Source organism: Lampris incognitus, chromosome 11 (assembly GCF_029633865.1).
Source record: "Lampris incognitus isolate fLamInc1 chromosome 11, fLamInc1.hap2, whole genome shotgun sequence".
Lineage (NCBI taxonomy): Eukaryota > Metazoa > Chordata > Actinopteri > Lampriformes > Lampridae > Lampris > Lampris incognitus.
In genome coordinates, this window is record NC_079221.1 from 21,295,403 (window position 1) to 21,314,154 (window position 18,752).

Genomic DNA, 18,752 nt, shown 5'->3' on the forward strand with positions numbered 1-18,752 from the left:
ACCATGAAAGAGAAACAAAGTCAAGCTTTCTAATATAAAACCAATCCTAAAGCCATTGTGAATTTGGGTGAAACAGCACTATCTTGTGGCGGTGCTGTTTCACTTGCAACAAGGGAAATAATGAAAATGTATACTTTGAGTGCAGATGCTCAGCTCACACGTTAAAATCTGGAGGTCACCTCAGTTTCCTCCAATCTCCAGTAAGTGTCCTCCTTGACAGCTCAGGATCTACTGTGAAACAGGAGAACGAGTGCCTTTGAAAAGAAAATTGTTAAGACGTTTTAAGAAGCCTAGTCCTAGAATAATGAGGTGGCAAAAAGGCGTTTGCCTGTACTCTGTGTATATGATACAGTCTTGTCTTCAAATGCCATACGTGCCAGCTAGAAATGTATTATCTAACTTAATGATAAACAGCATAAAATAAATGCAAATTACAGTACTTTGTGTGCTTAAAATTATTATTAGTGCATCCTTGGTACAATGTTAAGTAGAGTGGGTGGAGAAGAGTGTCAGGAATGATTTGCGACAGAAGGGTACCAGCAAGAGTTAAAGGGAAGGTTTACAAGATGGTTGTGAGACCAGCTATGTTATATGGTTTGGAGACAGTGGCATTGACGAAAAGACAGAAGGTGGAGCTGGAGGTGGCAGAGTTGAAGATGCTAAGATTTTCACTGGGAGTGACGAAGGAGGACAGGATTAGGAACGACTATATTAGAGGGACCGCTCAAGTTGGAAGGTTTGGAGACAAGGCAAGAGAGGCAAGACTGAGATGGCTTGGACATGTGTGGAGGAGAGATGCTGGGTATATTGGGAGAAGGATGCTGAATATGGAGCTGCCAGGGAAGAGGAAAAGAGGAAGGCCAAAGAGGAGGTTTATGGATGTGGTGAGGGAGGACATGCAGGTGGCTGGTGTAACAGAGGAAGATGCAGAAGACAGGAAGAAATGGAAACGGATGATCCGCTGTGGCGACCCCTAACGGGAGCAGCCGAAAGTAGTAGTAGTAGTAGGTACAATGTTAAACCTCACACTTTTAACAGATTAGATACGGCAGTACATTGGTGGGGAAATAACACCCCAAATATTCAGATATGATCAAATCCTCCCGTGGAATAACATGGTCAGTGATTGTATTTATCTTTTCCTCCATGGACCAGTACACCATCCAACAGTTAATGATCGGGACTGCGTTGGATGATGCATTGTAAGCAATGATAATCGTTAACCTCCATCTGCATAAAAATTGGCTACATTAATGCACCATTCTGTTGTTGCTGAGTAGTTAAGAATAGAATGAATTCACACTATTCTGTGTATATCATAGTCTTGTTTTCAAACAAATGGTGTATATATGACATGTGCCATTCTAGCATCTCATGTCACAAATGAGATGCAAACCCACACACCCAAACCTTACCACTTTTTTTTTAAGCATTGTATTAGAAAATATCTGAAAAATTGCGGGAAATTAGTTTTGAGAATTATGAAAAATTATTGCGGCAGGACCCCCCCACCCCCTTTTTTTCTTTTTCTTTTATTTACAAGTATACAGTTTGGAAATTAAGTCACCATGTAGAATGTAGAACGTCAGCCTTAATCTATCAACCAGGCAAAAGAGAAAACAAGGCGTGGTACTTTTCGTGATATAAATTATTTATTTACATTCACAGAAAAAAGACCCCATCAAGACAATGTAATAATAACTATTGGAAATAGAACCCAAGATAGGTAACATTGTAATAACCAAAAAGAGAGCTGTATAGTACTGTTGGGCTCTCTGTCACGGGTCTCCTATTACACAAGGTGCAAGGCATCACGTGTAGCCCCAGAATCCCCCCACTCCCCAATCCCTACCCCACACACGACCCAACACACACATACACACACACCTCAATGAATCCCCACTACCCTGCTTTGCACTACCCACTTTGCTTTTCCCCACGCATCTACAAACACACAACAGGCACCAACTAACCCGTTTCTACCACAACCTCTACGTACGTCCCTCCCACACACACACACACACGTGCACACACACACACACACACACACACGTGCACACGCACAGGGACAAACAGGTGTGCTAAACACATATACACAGAGGGGAGCAGACACGCATTTGACTCAGACACACGCACTGTTGCGTACACACGCACGTGCCTGTATTCCAGTAGCCCCCAACCCCTACCCCCAGCCCCCCCCTTCCCTTCCAAAGACCCTGTAGTTCAGTTTTTCAGGAAGCCCTGGGGGCAGAGGTGGGGTGGGGAGTGGGGGTGACATGTTTTGAGGGAACGCCTCGGTAGCATGGTGGAGGGAGTGGGGGGGGGGGGCTGAGGCGGTGGGAAAAAAGGGTGGGGGGGGCAGCGGTAACCAATGACGACATCATCCACATGCGACTTTCGCGGCTGATCAAGGATGCCGGCTTTGCCTTTCCTGTGCCACCATCCTCCCTGCTCACTCTTACGAAGGTTCAGACTGGGAGAGTGGGCCCCGGGCGAGGGGTAGGAGATCCTAAATTTCAGGGTTGGTCTATGCGGAGGGAACATCTAACGCCAATTAGAGCGCTTCTGATGAGGGTGGGGGGCGGGGGGGTTTCCATTTTGGTCCTCCTCCATCTTGTGTGTCCGGTGTGTAGGCTCAGATAAGCCGGGTAGAGGCGCGCATGGTGTTCTCTGAACTGTAGTGGACATTGTTCTGCTTCTGACGGTTGATCCTGTTACTCCTTGGGCACTTCCTGTGCAGAGAAGAGGAAAATAGGGAGAGAAGAAGAGAGAAAGCGGTGATTAGTTAGGTCTTTAATTACACCGTTTCATTAGTTTACTGACCTTCACACCTGAAGTGCCAGATTTTCTTATCTTCCTTGACTCATTTGTTGTGCAGCTGACGGCACTACAAACATCAGCAACAAAGATGTGCTTTTCATTTTGTCCAAGTGGATTTAAGCTTGGTAAGACCAGCATTTCTGAGGATCAAATTATCCATATTATCAAACTAGTGAGATTTCACATTTGCAAATTTTTCCTTTACATGGATACTTCAAGGAAATTAAAAAAAATCCTTAGAATTGATAAATTCTATGACAATAAGCAGATATATGGCACACAGTTTAATCCTTTTTGGAGACAAGCTTACAGATACTGTTTGAAATGCATGAACAGCCACCCTTTATTTTGTTTTTTACTGCCATCCATTGATAATTAAATGAACTGCAATTACAAAATTGAATGCCACATTAATTAAATGGATCACATGAACCTGCAAGCTATCACTGAAAACCATTTCACATAGCATGGAGCATTTGAAGGGACAACCCTCTCTCTTTAGTAATGTTATTATGATTAATATTATTTTATCTTTTTTAATTTTGGGTTTTCTTTTATTGGTACCGCTTTACAATAAGGCCATTTTTATAAAGGCTTTATGAATGGTTTATAATTAGTTTATTAATTAGTTCGTGAACACTTTATAAATCACTAATAAGCTGTTGTGACACATTAGACAAAAAGGGCAACAGTGCCCTGTTGCTTGCCAAACAGTGAGCCCACATTTATCTGTACTGTTAGGCCTCAGATCTCATTGGTTACTTAGCGAAATAGAGAAAAATAGAAAAAAACATGTATACATAACAGGAATAACATAACATTGTAAAGCACTCTGAGTGGCTGTTGCAGCTAGAAAAGAGCTATATAAAACACAACTTGATTTATTGATTGGTGGAAAGTACAGCAGTAATTTGGTCTTGCTAAATAGTGAGTCAGCATCGTTGTATGAAAACTGTTAAAACTTGTTTATAATTGTTTACTAATGCTTTATAAAGTGTTTACAAGCTAATTAATAACCTAGTTATAACGGGGTGTCCGGATAGTGTAGCGGTCTATTCTGTTGCCTACCAACACGTGGATCGCCGGTTCAAATCCTCGTGTTACCTCCAGCTTGGTTGGGTGTCCCTAGAGACACAACTGGCCGTGTCTGCGGGTGGGAAGCCAGAGAAAAGTATGTGTCCTGGTTGCTGCACTAGCGCCTCCTCTGGTCGGTCGGGGCGCCTGTTCGGGGGGAGGGGGAACTGGGGGGAATAGCGTGATCCTCCCACGCACTACGTCCCCCTGGTGAAACTCCTCACTGTCAGGTGAAAAGAAGCCGCTGGTGACTCCACATGTATCAGAGGAGGTATGTGGTAGTCTGCAGCCCTCCCCGAATCGGTAGAGGGTGTGGAGCAGAGATCGGGACGGTTTGGAAGAGTGGGGTAATTGGCCGAGTACAGTTGGAGAGAAAAGGGGGGAAAATCCCCCCCCCCCAAAAAAAGTCAATGGCAGGGGGCAGCGAGTGGTGCACAACAGGTCACGCTGAGTTGATAAAAATGAATAAATAAAACGGTGAAAGATTATATCTTAGAAAAAAATAACCTAGTTATAAACCATTTGTAAACCCTTCATAATTGTAGTCTTATTGTTATTGTGAAAGGGGAAAGGTAGGATGGTGTGATGCTGCAAGCTTACTTTTAATCTGCATGCATCTGGACAAATGTGTGCGCATTTTGTTTTTGCTAATCAAAATTCTCTCTCTGTCTTTCCGTCTGTCTTGCTCCTTCCCCTTTCCCATCCATTCTCCTTTTGTCTCACCCGGTCTTTTGCTGGTCTTGACTGCCGTCTGTACAAAGGAGTAATTTTATCTTGGCTGTAACCCCGATTTATTTATTTATCTATTTCATAATTAAATGTCATATTTTGCTTAGATCAGCTTGAGGGAGGGAGGCTCCAGGCTGTGTTTATGAGTGTGAATATGCTTGTGTGTGTGTGTGTGTGTGTGCGTGCGTCTGCATGACATCACATTAGTGTATGAGTCCTTGTGTATGTTTTATGTGCAGCATTAGGTCTATGCTTGCTTATGTGTGTGCGTGTGTGTAGCCACAGTTGAGGTGGAGGTGATGGCGTCTTCTCAGCGCGGCGTGAGCAAGGTGACCTTCCAGCTGCCCCCCCCCCCCCCCGAGGCTCAGAAGGTCAACAACTCCTCTGCCACCCAAAAACTATAGGATACTAATGCCCCTTTTCCACTACATGGTACCGGCTCAACTCGACTCGACTTTTTCGTTTTCCGTTACTGGAAAGTGCCGGCATTCTGGTAACTGTTACCACTTTTCTGGTACCACCTTTGTCGAGGTTCCAAAAAAACTAGTGCCGGTACCAAAATCACTGCAGACCAGCTACACTGAGCGGATAACGTTACAGTGATGGAAAACGACACTCTGCAAGTCGAGTTGAGTTGAGTCGAGTTGAGCCAGTACCATGTAGTGGAAAAGGGGCATAAGGCTCATTACGAAGCTGGGTTGTGTGTGTGTGTGTGTCTGTGTGTGTGTGTGTGCGTGTGTGCATGGATGAACTCGTAAACTTGTTTGCCCAAATGTATGCACATCAATTGTCTGTGTGCATATTGTCCGTGCATCAACATATCAACTTGTGGGTGTATGTTTGTGCACTGACCGTGTGCGTGCCTGCACGTGCATGTGTCTGTGAGTGGGAGTGTGTGGGTAAGTGTGTGCGCCGTGTGTAGATGTGACTCACCTAGTAATGCAGAGCACCACTACGCAGATGATGGCCACCTGCAGCGCCCCGATGACGGAGGCAATGAGGACGTAGCGCAGCTTCCCAGAGCCTGGCACCACGTACATCACATTGTACTCCTTCGTGTCGCACTGGGGACCGCTGAACCCGGAATGACAGCTAGGATCACAGACAGAGAGAGAGAGAGAGAAACAGAGTTCATTGACATCAGTTTGCCTTACAATGCAGGTTGTTTTGTGTGTGTGTGTGTGTGTGTGTGTGTGTGTGTGTGTGTGTGTGTGTGTCCGTGTGTTTTTCTAACTATAAAGAGGGTCTGGAGTTTGTGAAGTGGAACAATTCACTTTTCTGGCAGTGCAAGCTGCCTGTAGTTTTTCTTTTGCTGTGGCTATTTGCAGGAAGATGATTGACAAAAGTGCTGAACACGAGCTAAAGTGTGGAGGAGAGGCAGAGAAAATGAGGAAGAGTGAGTGAGCAACACACCGTGAGTACCACACGGTAGAGAGAGAGAGAGAGAGAAAGTAGAGAAGCTAGAAGAAACAGAGAGTCAAGGAAAAAGGTATAAAAGGTATCAGGCAACGAGAAGGGGGCGGGGGGAGTGAGAGACTCAGTGGGTGAGGGTAGAGAGGAAATGGAACTGGCAGTCCCACTTTAGTCTGTCACTCTCTCTCTCTCTCTCTGTCTCTTTCTTTTTTCCGTCTCTGGGGAGGCTGTTACCCACCAACACCCGCTTATACCTGCCACACACACACACACACACCCACGCACCCACGCATGCATTACAAATAAAACAAACACTTGAACTCCACGCACATTAATCACTCACACGCACCCATACCCTACTTGCATGTACCACAAACTGAGTCACATATTCAACGGTGTTTTCCCTCAAGAGTATCTCTCCAACAGTATTTGTCTGTGACCTGCAAGTGAGTATAAGAAAGCCCCCCCCCCCCCCCCGACGTTAAGGTCAGGGCAAATGATGGGAGTCCTACACGTTTCGCCCCCGTCTTGCAGTCTGCAGACAGATAAGATACTTCTGCTCGCTACAAGGCAACATTGAACTGCAGTGACCAGTAGAGGTCGCCAGAGACCTTCCACATGTCCTTTACGTTCTTCTTTTACGTATGAAGGGCTCACGTCTACCGCCATCGGACCTATGATAAGGGATTAGGGAGGAAATGAGAACGACCTGAGAGAGAGAGAGAGAGAGAGAGAGAGAGAGAGAGAGAGAGAGAGAGAGAGAGAGAGAGAGAGACTGACTCTCATTATGTGTGTGTGGTTGGGTGTGTGCGTACGTTTGAATATCAAGTGTGTAAGCTTTTTGCTCTCATATATAAGTATTCATGATACCGATTCGCTTGTTTGTAAGTCTGACTATTTTTCATGTGTGTATGTGTTTGTCTGCGAGTATATGTGTGACTGTGTATGCCAGCGTGTGTTTCTTTGTGTGCGCAAGGGACCGTGTGAACATATGTGTGTCTGGGTGATAATCCGCAGGCAAGCTAAAAGTGTGTGTGTTTGTGTGTACGTGTGTACCTGCAGGAGGGCTGTGCCAGGACGGTGGGATACTGACAGTCTCCATGGACGCAGTAGTTCTTGTAGTTATCCGGACAGGGGATATCCCGATCGCTGGCTAGCTCATTCCTCAGGTCCTCTTTGTCCTCTACCACATGTGCACGCACATAAACACACACACAAACGCACACATACACACAGTCAACGATTATTACAAAGGCACATGTGCTTGTGTGCATATGTTGTGTGTGATGTACAGTTTGTATGCGTGTAATGGAAAGAGGTTTTTTGTTGAGAAGGGAGAGACTATTAGAAAGAAAGAAAAAGTCAGGGGTGGACAAATGAGAAATACACCTGCTTGTCCTTTGGGCCACCACCTTCCCACTTTTATGAGATATAAGCTTCAAGACAAAAGCACAAAGTGTGAACAAGAAACGTGAACACGATCACTTTTAGTGCACGCTTTTGTTTTGTTTCCAAAGTTTGCGTTTGTGTTATCGTGGTGCTAAACATAGCGTGCTCTGTGTGTTTTACTGAAGATTCCCTGCTGCTAAGCAGACTCTCTCGCCACTTTCTGTCAGATCCATTACCCTGCAGTGCACTCATCTCAACCTGCTCAGTTTAACTATTATTGCATTTGGTGCAGCATCTGCTCCAACATCGATGATGTTACTCTCCCCTTCCACTACCAAGAAAATAAGAGTCAAACTTGTATTTTAGAGTTTAGTTTGCTCTTCGACCTGTGCTTAAAATGCATTCACGGTGAGGTCAGCAACACTGGTTAGCCACTGATGTACTGGTACAGCCGAGTTTGTCATCTTGTCGACTAACTTACTTTGATATGGGGCAGCATTACTATACGTTTACATCATCCATCCATCCATTATCTGAAGTGCTTATCCTGATGTCAAGGTCACGGGGATGCTGGAGCCTATCCCAGCAGTCATTGGACAGCAGGCGGGGAGACACCCTGGACAGGCCGCCAAGCCATCACAGGGCCCACACACACATTCACACCTAGGGACAATTTAATACAGCCGATTCACCTGACCTACATGTCTTTGGACTGTGGGAGGAAACTGGAGCCCCCAGAGGAAACCCACGCAGACACGGGGAGAACATGTAAACTCCACATAGAGGACGACCTGGGATGACCCACCAAGGTTGGACTACCCTGGGGCTTGAATCCAGGATCTTCTTGCTGTCAGGCGACTGCACTAACCACTGCCAACCTTGTTTACATTATGAAATAAAGGATTAAAGTCTACATCCTGGACTAAGCGTGCTGACTCCTGATTTCTAACGTTTACAATAATACATTGGCAATTGATGCAATTCTAATTGCTGAGTTATCAGCTGGCTTGACATGAGAGGGAGCAACATGTATTGCATGATACAGACAGAAAATTGAGATTGAGCAGGAACAAAATAACTCCCACCCACTTAACGGAGGGACAATTAAATTCTCCCATTTGGTTGACAAATGGTATTTCAATTTGTGCCCACCATCATTCATTTTCAACCAGCTCAGCAAAATGCTCGAGAAGAACCAAGGGGAAACAACGCTAGTTCTCCACGTGGCTTTGTGTTGTGGAGGTTTCGGTTGCCCAGGAGTTAAAATTGGTTGTCCTGGGCATCCGGGTAATTGATTTGTCCAGCCCTGAAGAGTGCATGAAGCCCTGAGGAGATAAGTATGAAGGACGAGAGATTGGATAAAGGCGGGAGAGAGATCCTTTATTCCAGTGGAAAAGGAAAGAGGGAGATCATTAAAGAGAGAGATTGGTGGAGCGAGAGGGGGAGTGAACGTGGAATAAGAGCTGAAATGAGCTGAGCTGAACTGACAGAGAGGTTAAGACTGATGCAGGCTTGGGTGGCATCACATATTATTTGGGTAATCCATGTGGTTCACTGTTACTATAACTCCCTCCACCCTGTCATCACACACACATCACACTGACCTGTGTAGTCAGTGCGTGCAAAGTGTCTGTCTCCACCTTTATTCCCATTCATGATGTCCCCTGAAAAGGCAACAGTTATAGGCAACATTATAACTGAAGTCAGATCAGTACAATTCTGATGAGCTCTAACGGCCGTCATTATGGACTGAACATTTAAATGGATTCCTGAAGATTTCAAGGGTAAATGTCAGTATCACTGCAGCTAAAATTTGGCATATGCACTTCCTGTGGTGTACGGCTGTCCAGTCGATATTTGTGAACGAGAGCCACTGTATTCACAAGCTGGTATGTTGAGCATACCATTGGTGTAGTAAGCCATGTAACATAGTATATAAGGTTATATAGGATATGGACAAAGCAACATGTCAATTTCAATTTCGCTGTCTTTATAGATGCTACATGAAATTTCACTTTTTTCAGTGGGTAGGAAATGTCTGCTTATTTTGTGCTTTTATTTTTCCCATTGGTCAGTAAATTGATTTCCCCCTGTGTTATAAGATTTTCTAGACTACTGCGGCGTTACTGTAAGCACGGTGACAACGAGTCAGCTGCACTAAATTCCGGACTGCTAACCGTTATTTTTGTTTATTTGCTCATAAAACATTGGAAATACAATGAAATGGAGAAAACATAATAAAGCATCTTGCAGACTATGATGCCAGAGGCTCATACGTACGTATGACTTCCACTTCAAATAGAGTGTGATACAATGACAAATAATAATAATAAAAAAAACAGAATAATCAACAAAAAAAGGAGGAGGTGATGTATAAGATAGAAAAAAAATAGAATAAAAACTACCATAAATGCCTATCAGGTATTTGGCTTAGAAAAAGGTTCAAAATGAAATATCAATAGTGATCAAAATTCTTTGAGTCGGTCCTCCTGCCTCTCCTTGTATTTCTCACATTAGATTGGCTTTTTTTTTAAATTTTGAGATACTTTATTGATCCCCGTGGGGGGCAATTCTTTCTCTGCATTTAACCCATCCTAGCTGTGTAGCTAGGAGCAGTGGGCAGCCGCCATGCAGCATCCGGGGACCAACTCCAGTTCATCTTGCCATGCCTCGGTCAGGGTCACAGACCAGTTCATTATCAACCCTAACATGTTAGGGTATTAACCCTAACATGCATGTCTTTTTTTGATGGTGGGGGAAACCGGACCCAAACTCCACACAGAAGATGACCTGGGATGACCCCCAAGGTTGGACAACTCCGGGGTTCGAACCCAGGACCTTGTTGCTGTGAGGTGACAGCACTAACCACTGTGCAACTGTGCCGTGTTGGCTTTCATACTCAAGAAGAAAGCACCACACCACACCACTTAATGTCCTATAAGTTCAACATATCCATGGCCAATGATGTTTGAGGTCATTGAGTTTAGCACAATTAATCTCTGACGCTTCCTATATCTCATTTCGTGGGCGATTACTTGTACTCTAAGGATAAATGTTGCAACTGTTGGATGAAAAAATAAATTACAACCAGCAGGAACGTCTTTTTACAGTGGCTTGGGGAGAAATGCAGGACCTCCGCCTCCTACCATGATGTTATGAGCGACGGGTAAAGGGAAATAAAAACGACCCAACCATCCAGATTTAACTTTAAACTCAGAGGCTAACGTCCCCTTCACGACTTCACCTGACTGAAACAGGACATGTCGAGGAGTGATCGACTCACTCCAGAGAGTCTCATGCAAAAGATGTACCACTGAGGCCAGTGGCCACTCCATCAATGATGAGGATGTGCACATCCTTGATAGGGAGGAACGCTGGTTTGAACGGGGAGTCAAACAGGCCATCTATGTGAAGAGGGAACAACCATCACTGAACCGGGGGGGGGGGGGGGGGGCTAATAGTACATCTGTCACTATCTTATAGTGCTGTGATTGAAGCTATTCCTAAATCCCCTGTGAAAAGTACACATGGTCATTGTAACTCTCGTTAATGGTCATGGCAATTTGCATATGAAACCATTAATTTTCAGTCCTTATGCCACTGTATTGTTTGTAAGGGTGGGGATAATGAGTGATGAAGCGTTTCTCTCTCAATAAACGCTGTGTCCAGAGGACCTGATTCAACTCTCTGTGATTTTCTTGCCAGGATTATTGAGCATGCATAAAGACGCCAAGGAATAGTGATTTCTATTTTTGCTCCAGAGAGCAGTTTACTCACTTTCGACCCCCTTCTCACAGCCACATCAAGATCCTGACCCTCACATCTCGGCCAAAAATTATCAGAGGCAATCAACCGCTTGCCGGTGAACATGGACAACAAAACAAATTAAACCACTTGTTTTGGATGCTGCACTGGTCCCTGATTAAGTAAGACAAATTTCCACTGGATATTTCTTCCCTCCATCAGACATTACTCCCTGCACAGGCCCACTGTACTAAAACATGGAGAAAGAAAATTTGAGGAAAGGTCTGTCTAACATGTCTGTGGCTCATCTGTAGGGGGAAAACAAAACACAAGCTCAAGTTTCTCTACTTTCTTTTTGTCTGTTTAGCCTCTTGGTTTGTATAACAACTCAGTTTAGGGATTAAACAGGAGAGATTAAAATAATAACTCTATTCCCATGGCAGTTTCAAACATTGCATCAAAGTAAAAGCTCACACATAGAAATAAAGGATTATGATTCAACAAAATTACAGATGCACTTAGCAGTGCACAACTTTATGGGCTTCTTGAGGATTATCATTGCAAAAAACAAAACAACAACAAAAAAACAAACAGTGAAAATGGTGTGAAAATAACTGTAATTTTGAAATGAACTGATGGATGAAAGGATACCCAGTCAATATCTGCAAGTGGGTAGGGGAGAGGCATGGATACATGTCATCTCTCTTCGCCGTCTACATTTAGATGTGCAAGCCACCTCATTTTGCCTCACAGGCTCCCTTTGACTTGATTCTGGAAGTGAACATCTATCCAGACAGACTGTGCGACAACTGCGTGTGTGTGTGTGTATTTGTATGTGTGTGTGCATGTATGCACACTCGTTCTCATCTGTGTGCTCACATGTGCTGAAAGTGTCTACATGCATGCATGTATGTGGGTGCATGCATGCCGGCATGGGTGTGTGTGCTTGTCTGAGTGTCTGACCTTGGCAGTGGCCCAGGTATTTGACCTCGATGCGTTCCTGCTTCTGACAGGAGGCCTCCTTCACCTGACATGGGTTGTCATAGGAACGTCCATCAGAGGCACACACTGGGTTGAAGCTGATATGCGAACAGTCGATGTTGCACACACACCTGCAGGTGGAGTGGGGTGACAGAGAACAATGGCGATAAGGGGAAATTGGTTGGAATTGTGACAAATAAAAGAGGGAGAGATGTGGTACCAAAATAATGTGCTTATTTGAAAAACATAATCTCACTAAATGGTTGCTGATCTGAAAACAAGCTGTTTGCAGGATACTTTTTTTGTTTTGTTATTAGTTCAAGTTAATGTGAGCCAACATTTCTGACGATAGGAGGATCTATTTCTTTAGGCTTATTTACCATGTTTGGAAAGTGAACACAATACAAAAGGGACAAATCACTAATCAGTGGCATATTTCTTTCTTTAACCTCAAAGATTGTGCAGAAGTGAATGAGACCAATGCCTGAACTCATTCAGGGATTATGATGCTTAAAGGATCCCTAAAATGAGGACAAATCACTGCATTGCTGTTAACTAGGCAAACATAATCAATGGAGGAAGTTTTGAGAGCATTGAGTTAAGATATTATGCCAGTGCTGGTCATGCATGGTAATCTGTTCAAACTGGGTATCAGGACATGACACAATAGCTAGTGGATTTAATTGTGCAAAAGAGGACAAATTGCAAAGAGGGCTCTCGCACAAGGGAGGAGAAATTAACAACACCGCTGCATATGCAAAGCTTTATATTTAGCCATGCTGACAACACTGCAACATACAGTTTGGTAAAATATTACGCCCTTTTCATTCACTCATTTGCTCTATCAACTTAATCCAATTTAGGGTAATGGGGGCCTGGGGCGGGGAGAAGCCCTGGACAGGTTGCCAGTCCATTACACACCATACTCACGCACCATCCATATATCTATAGCCAGTGTTGTTGAGAGGGGGTGAGACTGAACCCTGAACCCTGTTTATCATCATAACTAACCACGAGAACACCGTGCCGTTGCTTGCTGCCGTCATAACATAGAAATAATTAAATAGCCGGATCATAAAAAAACTATCACACTCTTATAATAACACAACTTTTTGTCAAATCCACCTTGAAAAAGTTTGGAGAGGTGCTCACAGCTTGTTGTTTGTGTTCCGTTGGTCAAACTAAAGTGAAAATCTCAGAGGCTTACAATTTCTATTGGTGATGAAACTGAGAACAACCAGAGAACAACAGCCTCGAGGCCAGGCCGATGCATAATGTATAACCATCACATCTGGCCAACAATTGTGTGGTCTGCTTGTAATTTGCACTCCTGAGAATTATCCTTATTGGAATTCCAATTCTATTATAACAAACAAGTTGAAACTACTAATTGCAAAATTGTGAACGAAAGGTATCTATTCACTGATTAAAACCGATGACTTCCATTGAAATTGTAAAAAAAGAAAAGAAAAAAAAGAGTTTGGCTTATTCTTGTAAAGTATCTAGAGGGCTGAATAAAACAAATGACGATGATGGCGTGATGTGCTTTGTTTAATGGCAATGGTTTTAAATATAAAGTTGTGAAATGGGCCATTTTCCTCTTGGCTTTTCTGTCTAAATGAGCTGTGCAACTTGCTGCTGTGAATGGGAAATTGCAGCTATGTTTGTGTGGCAGCCTGATATGCATTTATCCTAAAGTAGATCTGGTGCTTGCTTGCGGCTTTTAGCTTTAGCAAATTAACTGAGCCATTTCCCTATCGCGCCACAATTTTAGTGAATGTGAGTGAGATACATCCCGCGTGTGGGTCTGTGTGTGCCGTCTGTGAGACGGAGAGAGGCAAAGAGGGAAAATCTTGACAAGTTCAGACTGCATTCCTGTGTGTGTGTGTGTGTGTGTGGGGGGGGGTCGGCCTGGATAACAGATGGAGTGGAAATGTGTGCATGAGTGCGTCACGTGTGTGGTAATGCGCACTAGTGTTGTCAAAAATACCGATTTTTCAATACACATCGATTATGAATATTTGAAAGCGTTTCAACACCCATTTCCGCGCTACCGATGAACCGATGCCACCTGCGCTTCCTCGCTCTTTCGTCTCTCCGACAACGAGCTGACACACGCGGCTGCAGCGCCCACATAGCCCCGCCCCTCTCACTCGCTCACACAGCGCTGTCTTCTTCTCGTCACTCGTCTCACTCGCTCCGGCTCAGGACAGGCGGTGTCATGGCGCTAGCTCATTAAAGATGGCGGGTGCAGAGCCTCCGCGACGCGTTTGAGGCAAATGAACAAGGAAAGGGAAAGGATACAAGCAAGCCCATATGCAAGCCATGCTGCAGAGCAGTGCCGAAGGCCCGACACGCCGAGCTCTTTAAAGAATTTCGAGAGGTTAGTGACTGCTCCCCTTTCAGCATCACTGAAGCATTAAACCAGATGGCCCAGTAAACTGTTGTTTATAAGTGTGCTGGCCTGTTGTTGCCCCAACAGCCATTTCTGAAGTTCAGTGCAGTTCTCAGAACTAAACTAATCCCCCCTCAGAGCCATCAGGCCTGAGGAATCTCGGACAACAGTTTCAATTTATAGGAAAATACTCTGACTATGGTCAGAAGTAAATTAACTTACACAGTACTATTAACTTCAGCCAATTTACAAGATTACTTAATTAGATAATTTAGTTGCTTTTAAAATCCTGGTCTAAAGCTAAAAATACAAATATTTTTCAAAAAGTGTGATATTTCTCATGTAGTACCAGTGAGAAGCTGAGGAGAATCGACCTGCAACGGAAACAACATACTCACAGCCTACCCTGTATTTGGATAACAAGTTGAATTTGAATAACAAAAAAAGTATGATGCAAACTCAAATGAAGCTAAGGGTGCTTTCACACCAGAGCTGTTTGGTCCATTTTAAGCAAACCCTGGCACGTTTACCCCCTTGGTATGGTTCGTTTGGGCAGGTGTGAACACAGCAATCGCACTCGAGTAAAACAACTGGACTGAGATCTTGTTGAAGAGGTGGTCTTGGTCTGGTTACAAACCAACTCTGGTATGGCTCGTTTGCGGTATGAAAGTGATCCGACCCAGATCTGACCCATCTGCAGGAAGCGTTGCACATTTTTTTGGATTAAGCCAGCTCCTGTTGCCAGCTGCGCTGGGCATTATGGGCTGAGGATGAGTTTTGTCAACACAGAATTGCCGACTGAAGGCAGCACGTCTTCTTTGCGTAATGTGAAGCATCACATTGTTCTCTAGAGGTAGCCTTTAAGTGCATTCAAATGTGCCACTCTACTCGCATATTTTGGCTGGGTATTTGGCCCAAACGATGACCACAATTATGAACAAATGCCAATTCTGCCGATGGCCCATTTTGGATAGCTATCCCAGAAGAAAAACAAAGTCTCCTTTTTCCGCCCACCAACCCCACGAGATTTCTGACAAATGGAGTGGCAGCTCCCATGTGGCTTTTGTTGATACATTTTGGTTTGCTTGAAGTTTTGTGTGAAACCAAATCGAACCAAAGGGAAAATGCAATAAAGTAGCATCTCATCCATTGATTCGGACCAAAGCAAATGGACTTTAGGTGTGAAAATGCCCAAAGAAACAGAACAGGGCTGTAGCAGAGTACACATGCATGGATCAGGTACCTGTGTATAATGTTGAGAAACCTGGGTTCAGACAACTTCTTGAACAGTTAAATAACAGGTAGGCTCTTCCTCGACGAAATGATGTCATGTACACTGAAATCTCTGTCCGATACAACGAAACAAAATATATTATCATGAAGAATCTTGGGGGGGGGGGGGGCCTTCTTTTCATGCACCACTGACCTATGGACCAGCATGGGCATATCCAACTTCATGGCAGTATCTCTGCAATTTACATCACAATCCGGGGACATGAAGAGTTGGTGTTTGGGCAGTGTTGGAGCATTGGAGGAGATAGTACACAAAACATGGAAGGTGGACTTGTCAAATAAAGCTGGTATCACCACTGATAATGCCTCAGCAAACAAGAAAGCATTTCAGCAGGACTTCACCTGGGTCCCCTGCTTTGGACACAACTTGCACCTACCCATTAACAAGGGCCTGGATATAGACGGTGTGTCTGGAGCAATGTTGAGGTTGAGAAAGACACTGTCTGCTTTCAGCAGGTCACTAAAGATGTTCTGACAGCTGAGGAAGACGCAAAAAAAAAAATTGCAACTGCCCGAACACAGATTGATCCATGATGAGCCCACATGCTGGGACTCAGCGTATGAAATGGTGGAGAGATTTCCAGAACAGCAGCAAGCAGACTGTTCACTTCTAGCCGATGATTGGAAGAAATGGCACCGCATGCCTAAAGTTTCAGACATTACAGTTCTCGAGACTTCAAAAGAGGTATAGAGCCCTGTTCATTCTTTCATGGATGTCCTTAGTGGTGAAAAGCCCGCCACTCTCCTCTGTCCTGCCCCCAAGTTGGGGAAGATATTTTTTACTTTGACAGTTGAGGAAAGTGACAGCAATCTAAAATGTCCACTTAAAGAAACCATTGGAGGAGATCTCAAACAAAGATACGAGGACAGGCATCTGCAGCTTGATACTGAACACCGCCACATTTCCCGACCCAACATTCAAGGACAGTTTTGTTACCTTAAGAGAGGAGGTTAAACAAAATCTTACGGACAACGTCCACTTACTAGAAATAGGAGGCCAAAGGCGGCAAACACCCTCTCCATGTGCCAAGCATCCAGCAAAGAAAACTAAAACAGATCTGAAGGGAGTGTTAACAAGCAGTGAACATGGAGAGGATGCGTCATCCAGAAGAGGATTCAGCAGACGCAGAACTCAAAAATGAGTTCGCAATATATGAAACGATGCCTAACTCAATGCAGAAGAGGACCCACTCACATGGTGAAGGACAAATGAGAAAACTCTACTTCTCCTTGCCCAGTTTGCTAAGAAGTATTTGTGCATCGCTGCTTGAAGCTCAGCTTCAGAACGTATATTTAGCATGTATTTAGCTTATTTACAGTACCAGAAAGGCACGGCTTGCCTACATTGAAATGCTGGTGTTCCTAGCATGTCAATGTGCATGTTCTAGCATGTTCCTAGATCTTAAAATAGTCTGAAAGATATTTATTTTTATTTGAGTGACCTACATTTTATTCCTTTGATTTTCAGTCTAATTTTACTATTTTTTCCTTGAATTTGTGCTGCTGCTGTTCCTTGCACAAAAAAACCCCCAAAACAAATGTGGTTGTTACAACAAAACTTAAGGTTACATTAATTTGTTTCTGTAGAGCATGTCTGCATACAGCCTATAAGAAAAGTAATTACCTCCACTTGGATTTTTTTTTATCATTACTTGAAAATACACAAGATCGCACTGTTTTATTTTTTACTTGCACTTCATTGCCTTTTGAGTGTGTGACAGTCTCAGAGGCTTTCGAACGTGTGCACTACCTCCAGAAGAATATTGTCTTCATTAATGTAAAAAAAAGTTTTAATTATTGTTAATGTTTACTACAGTCATTTTGCTGTTCTCTGCTACTAGCCAAGAAAAAGAAAAGTTGCACCTCGAATATTGATATTTTTCAAGGTATTGTATTGCAGTTAGAAATTCCAGTATCGTGACAACACTGATACGCACTTGCATTGCGACCCCCAAAGGGCACGGCTGGCATGTTCAGCAGAATATACACCCCGATTGCCATTGGCAGTTGTTGCTGAGCTGAATGCTGGGTGCTGTAATTATAAATCTGTCATTATTCTTCCTGCCTTTTCATTCAAATTCAAATTCAAATGGCTTTATTGGCATGACATAACGATGTACATACTGCCAAATATTCATTCTCTGTTGACAATAAACTCTTTGTAAAGCACAGGCATTTCACTCTTACTGCGACATTTGCATAGACACACATGCACATCCACCCACCCACTTACACGAGAGGACCCAAACTCATATGCCTCATGCCTCCCCCCCCACCACACACACACACGCACGCACGCACACACACACACACACACACACACACACACACACACACACACACACACACACACACACTACAAGTACATGCAAGAAAATGTGTAATATCATGCACAGATACCCTCACAGTAGCGTAAGATGATTCTCAGCACTGACATTGATGTTGATTGAAATGTTGTGCAGTCAAGCGTGCCAACAATGAGGTATTGCTGTAATGATGTATCAGTGAGGTGAAAATGATGTGAAGAAAGGCTTAGAGATGCCTAAGGGAAGATGCAGAGGAACAATGTAAAGGTGTGGAACACTCAAACACCCTTGAAGACCAAAGGTGAGTCACCACAGTTACGGATTTATTACCGCTGCCAAAGCATGAAAATACATCTTTTTGAGAGAAATTTTAGCAGTGATCTTGCACTTCATGCCACTGAGGACCAATGTATGCAGATTTTGATTCCAAACACACACAACAGCAGATAATCATAATTACCTGGTGCTTCTACTGCAGACGGTTCAGTGGTGGAATTTGGCTGGAATCAAAACCCGATTACCCATGGCTAATGTTATTGGACGAGACCACTCATCCAGGCTCAAAGACTACCAACCACAAGCAATAATTTAGGTAGACTTTCCACCAA

The 18,752-nt window shown here is 43.8% G+C and overlaps 1 protein-coding gene across 1 annotated transcript in view; it reads right to left on the bottom strand.

Moving 5' to 3' along the window:
- Positions 1–2,204: 2,204 nt before the first annotated feature.
- Positions 2,205–18,752, bottom strand: part of tmeff2a (transmembrane protein with EGF-like and two follistatin-like domains 2a) — a 105,499-nt gene continuing 88,951 nt past the window's right edge. Inside the window, exons 7-11 of the mRNA XM_056289977.1 lie at positions 12,133–12,281; positions 9,030–9,089; positions 7,093–7,219; positions 5,557–5,715; positions 2,205–2,732 (exon numbers count right to left, since the gene is read on the bottom strand). Of these exons, the coding sequence (XP_056145952.1) occupies positions 2,636–2,732; positions 5,557–5,715; positions 7,093–7,219; positions 9,030–9,089; positions 12,133–12,281 (592 nt within the window). The 3' untranslated portion in view covers positions 2,205–2,635. The remainder of the gene's footprint in view (positions 2,733–5,556; positions 5,716–7,092; positions 7,220–9,029; positions 9,090–12,132; positions 12,282–18,752) is intronic.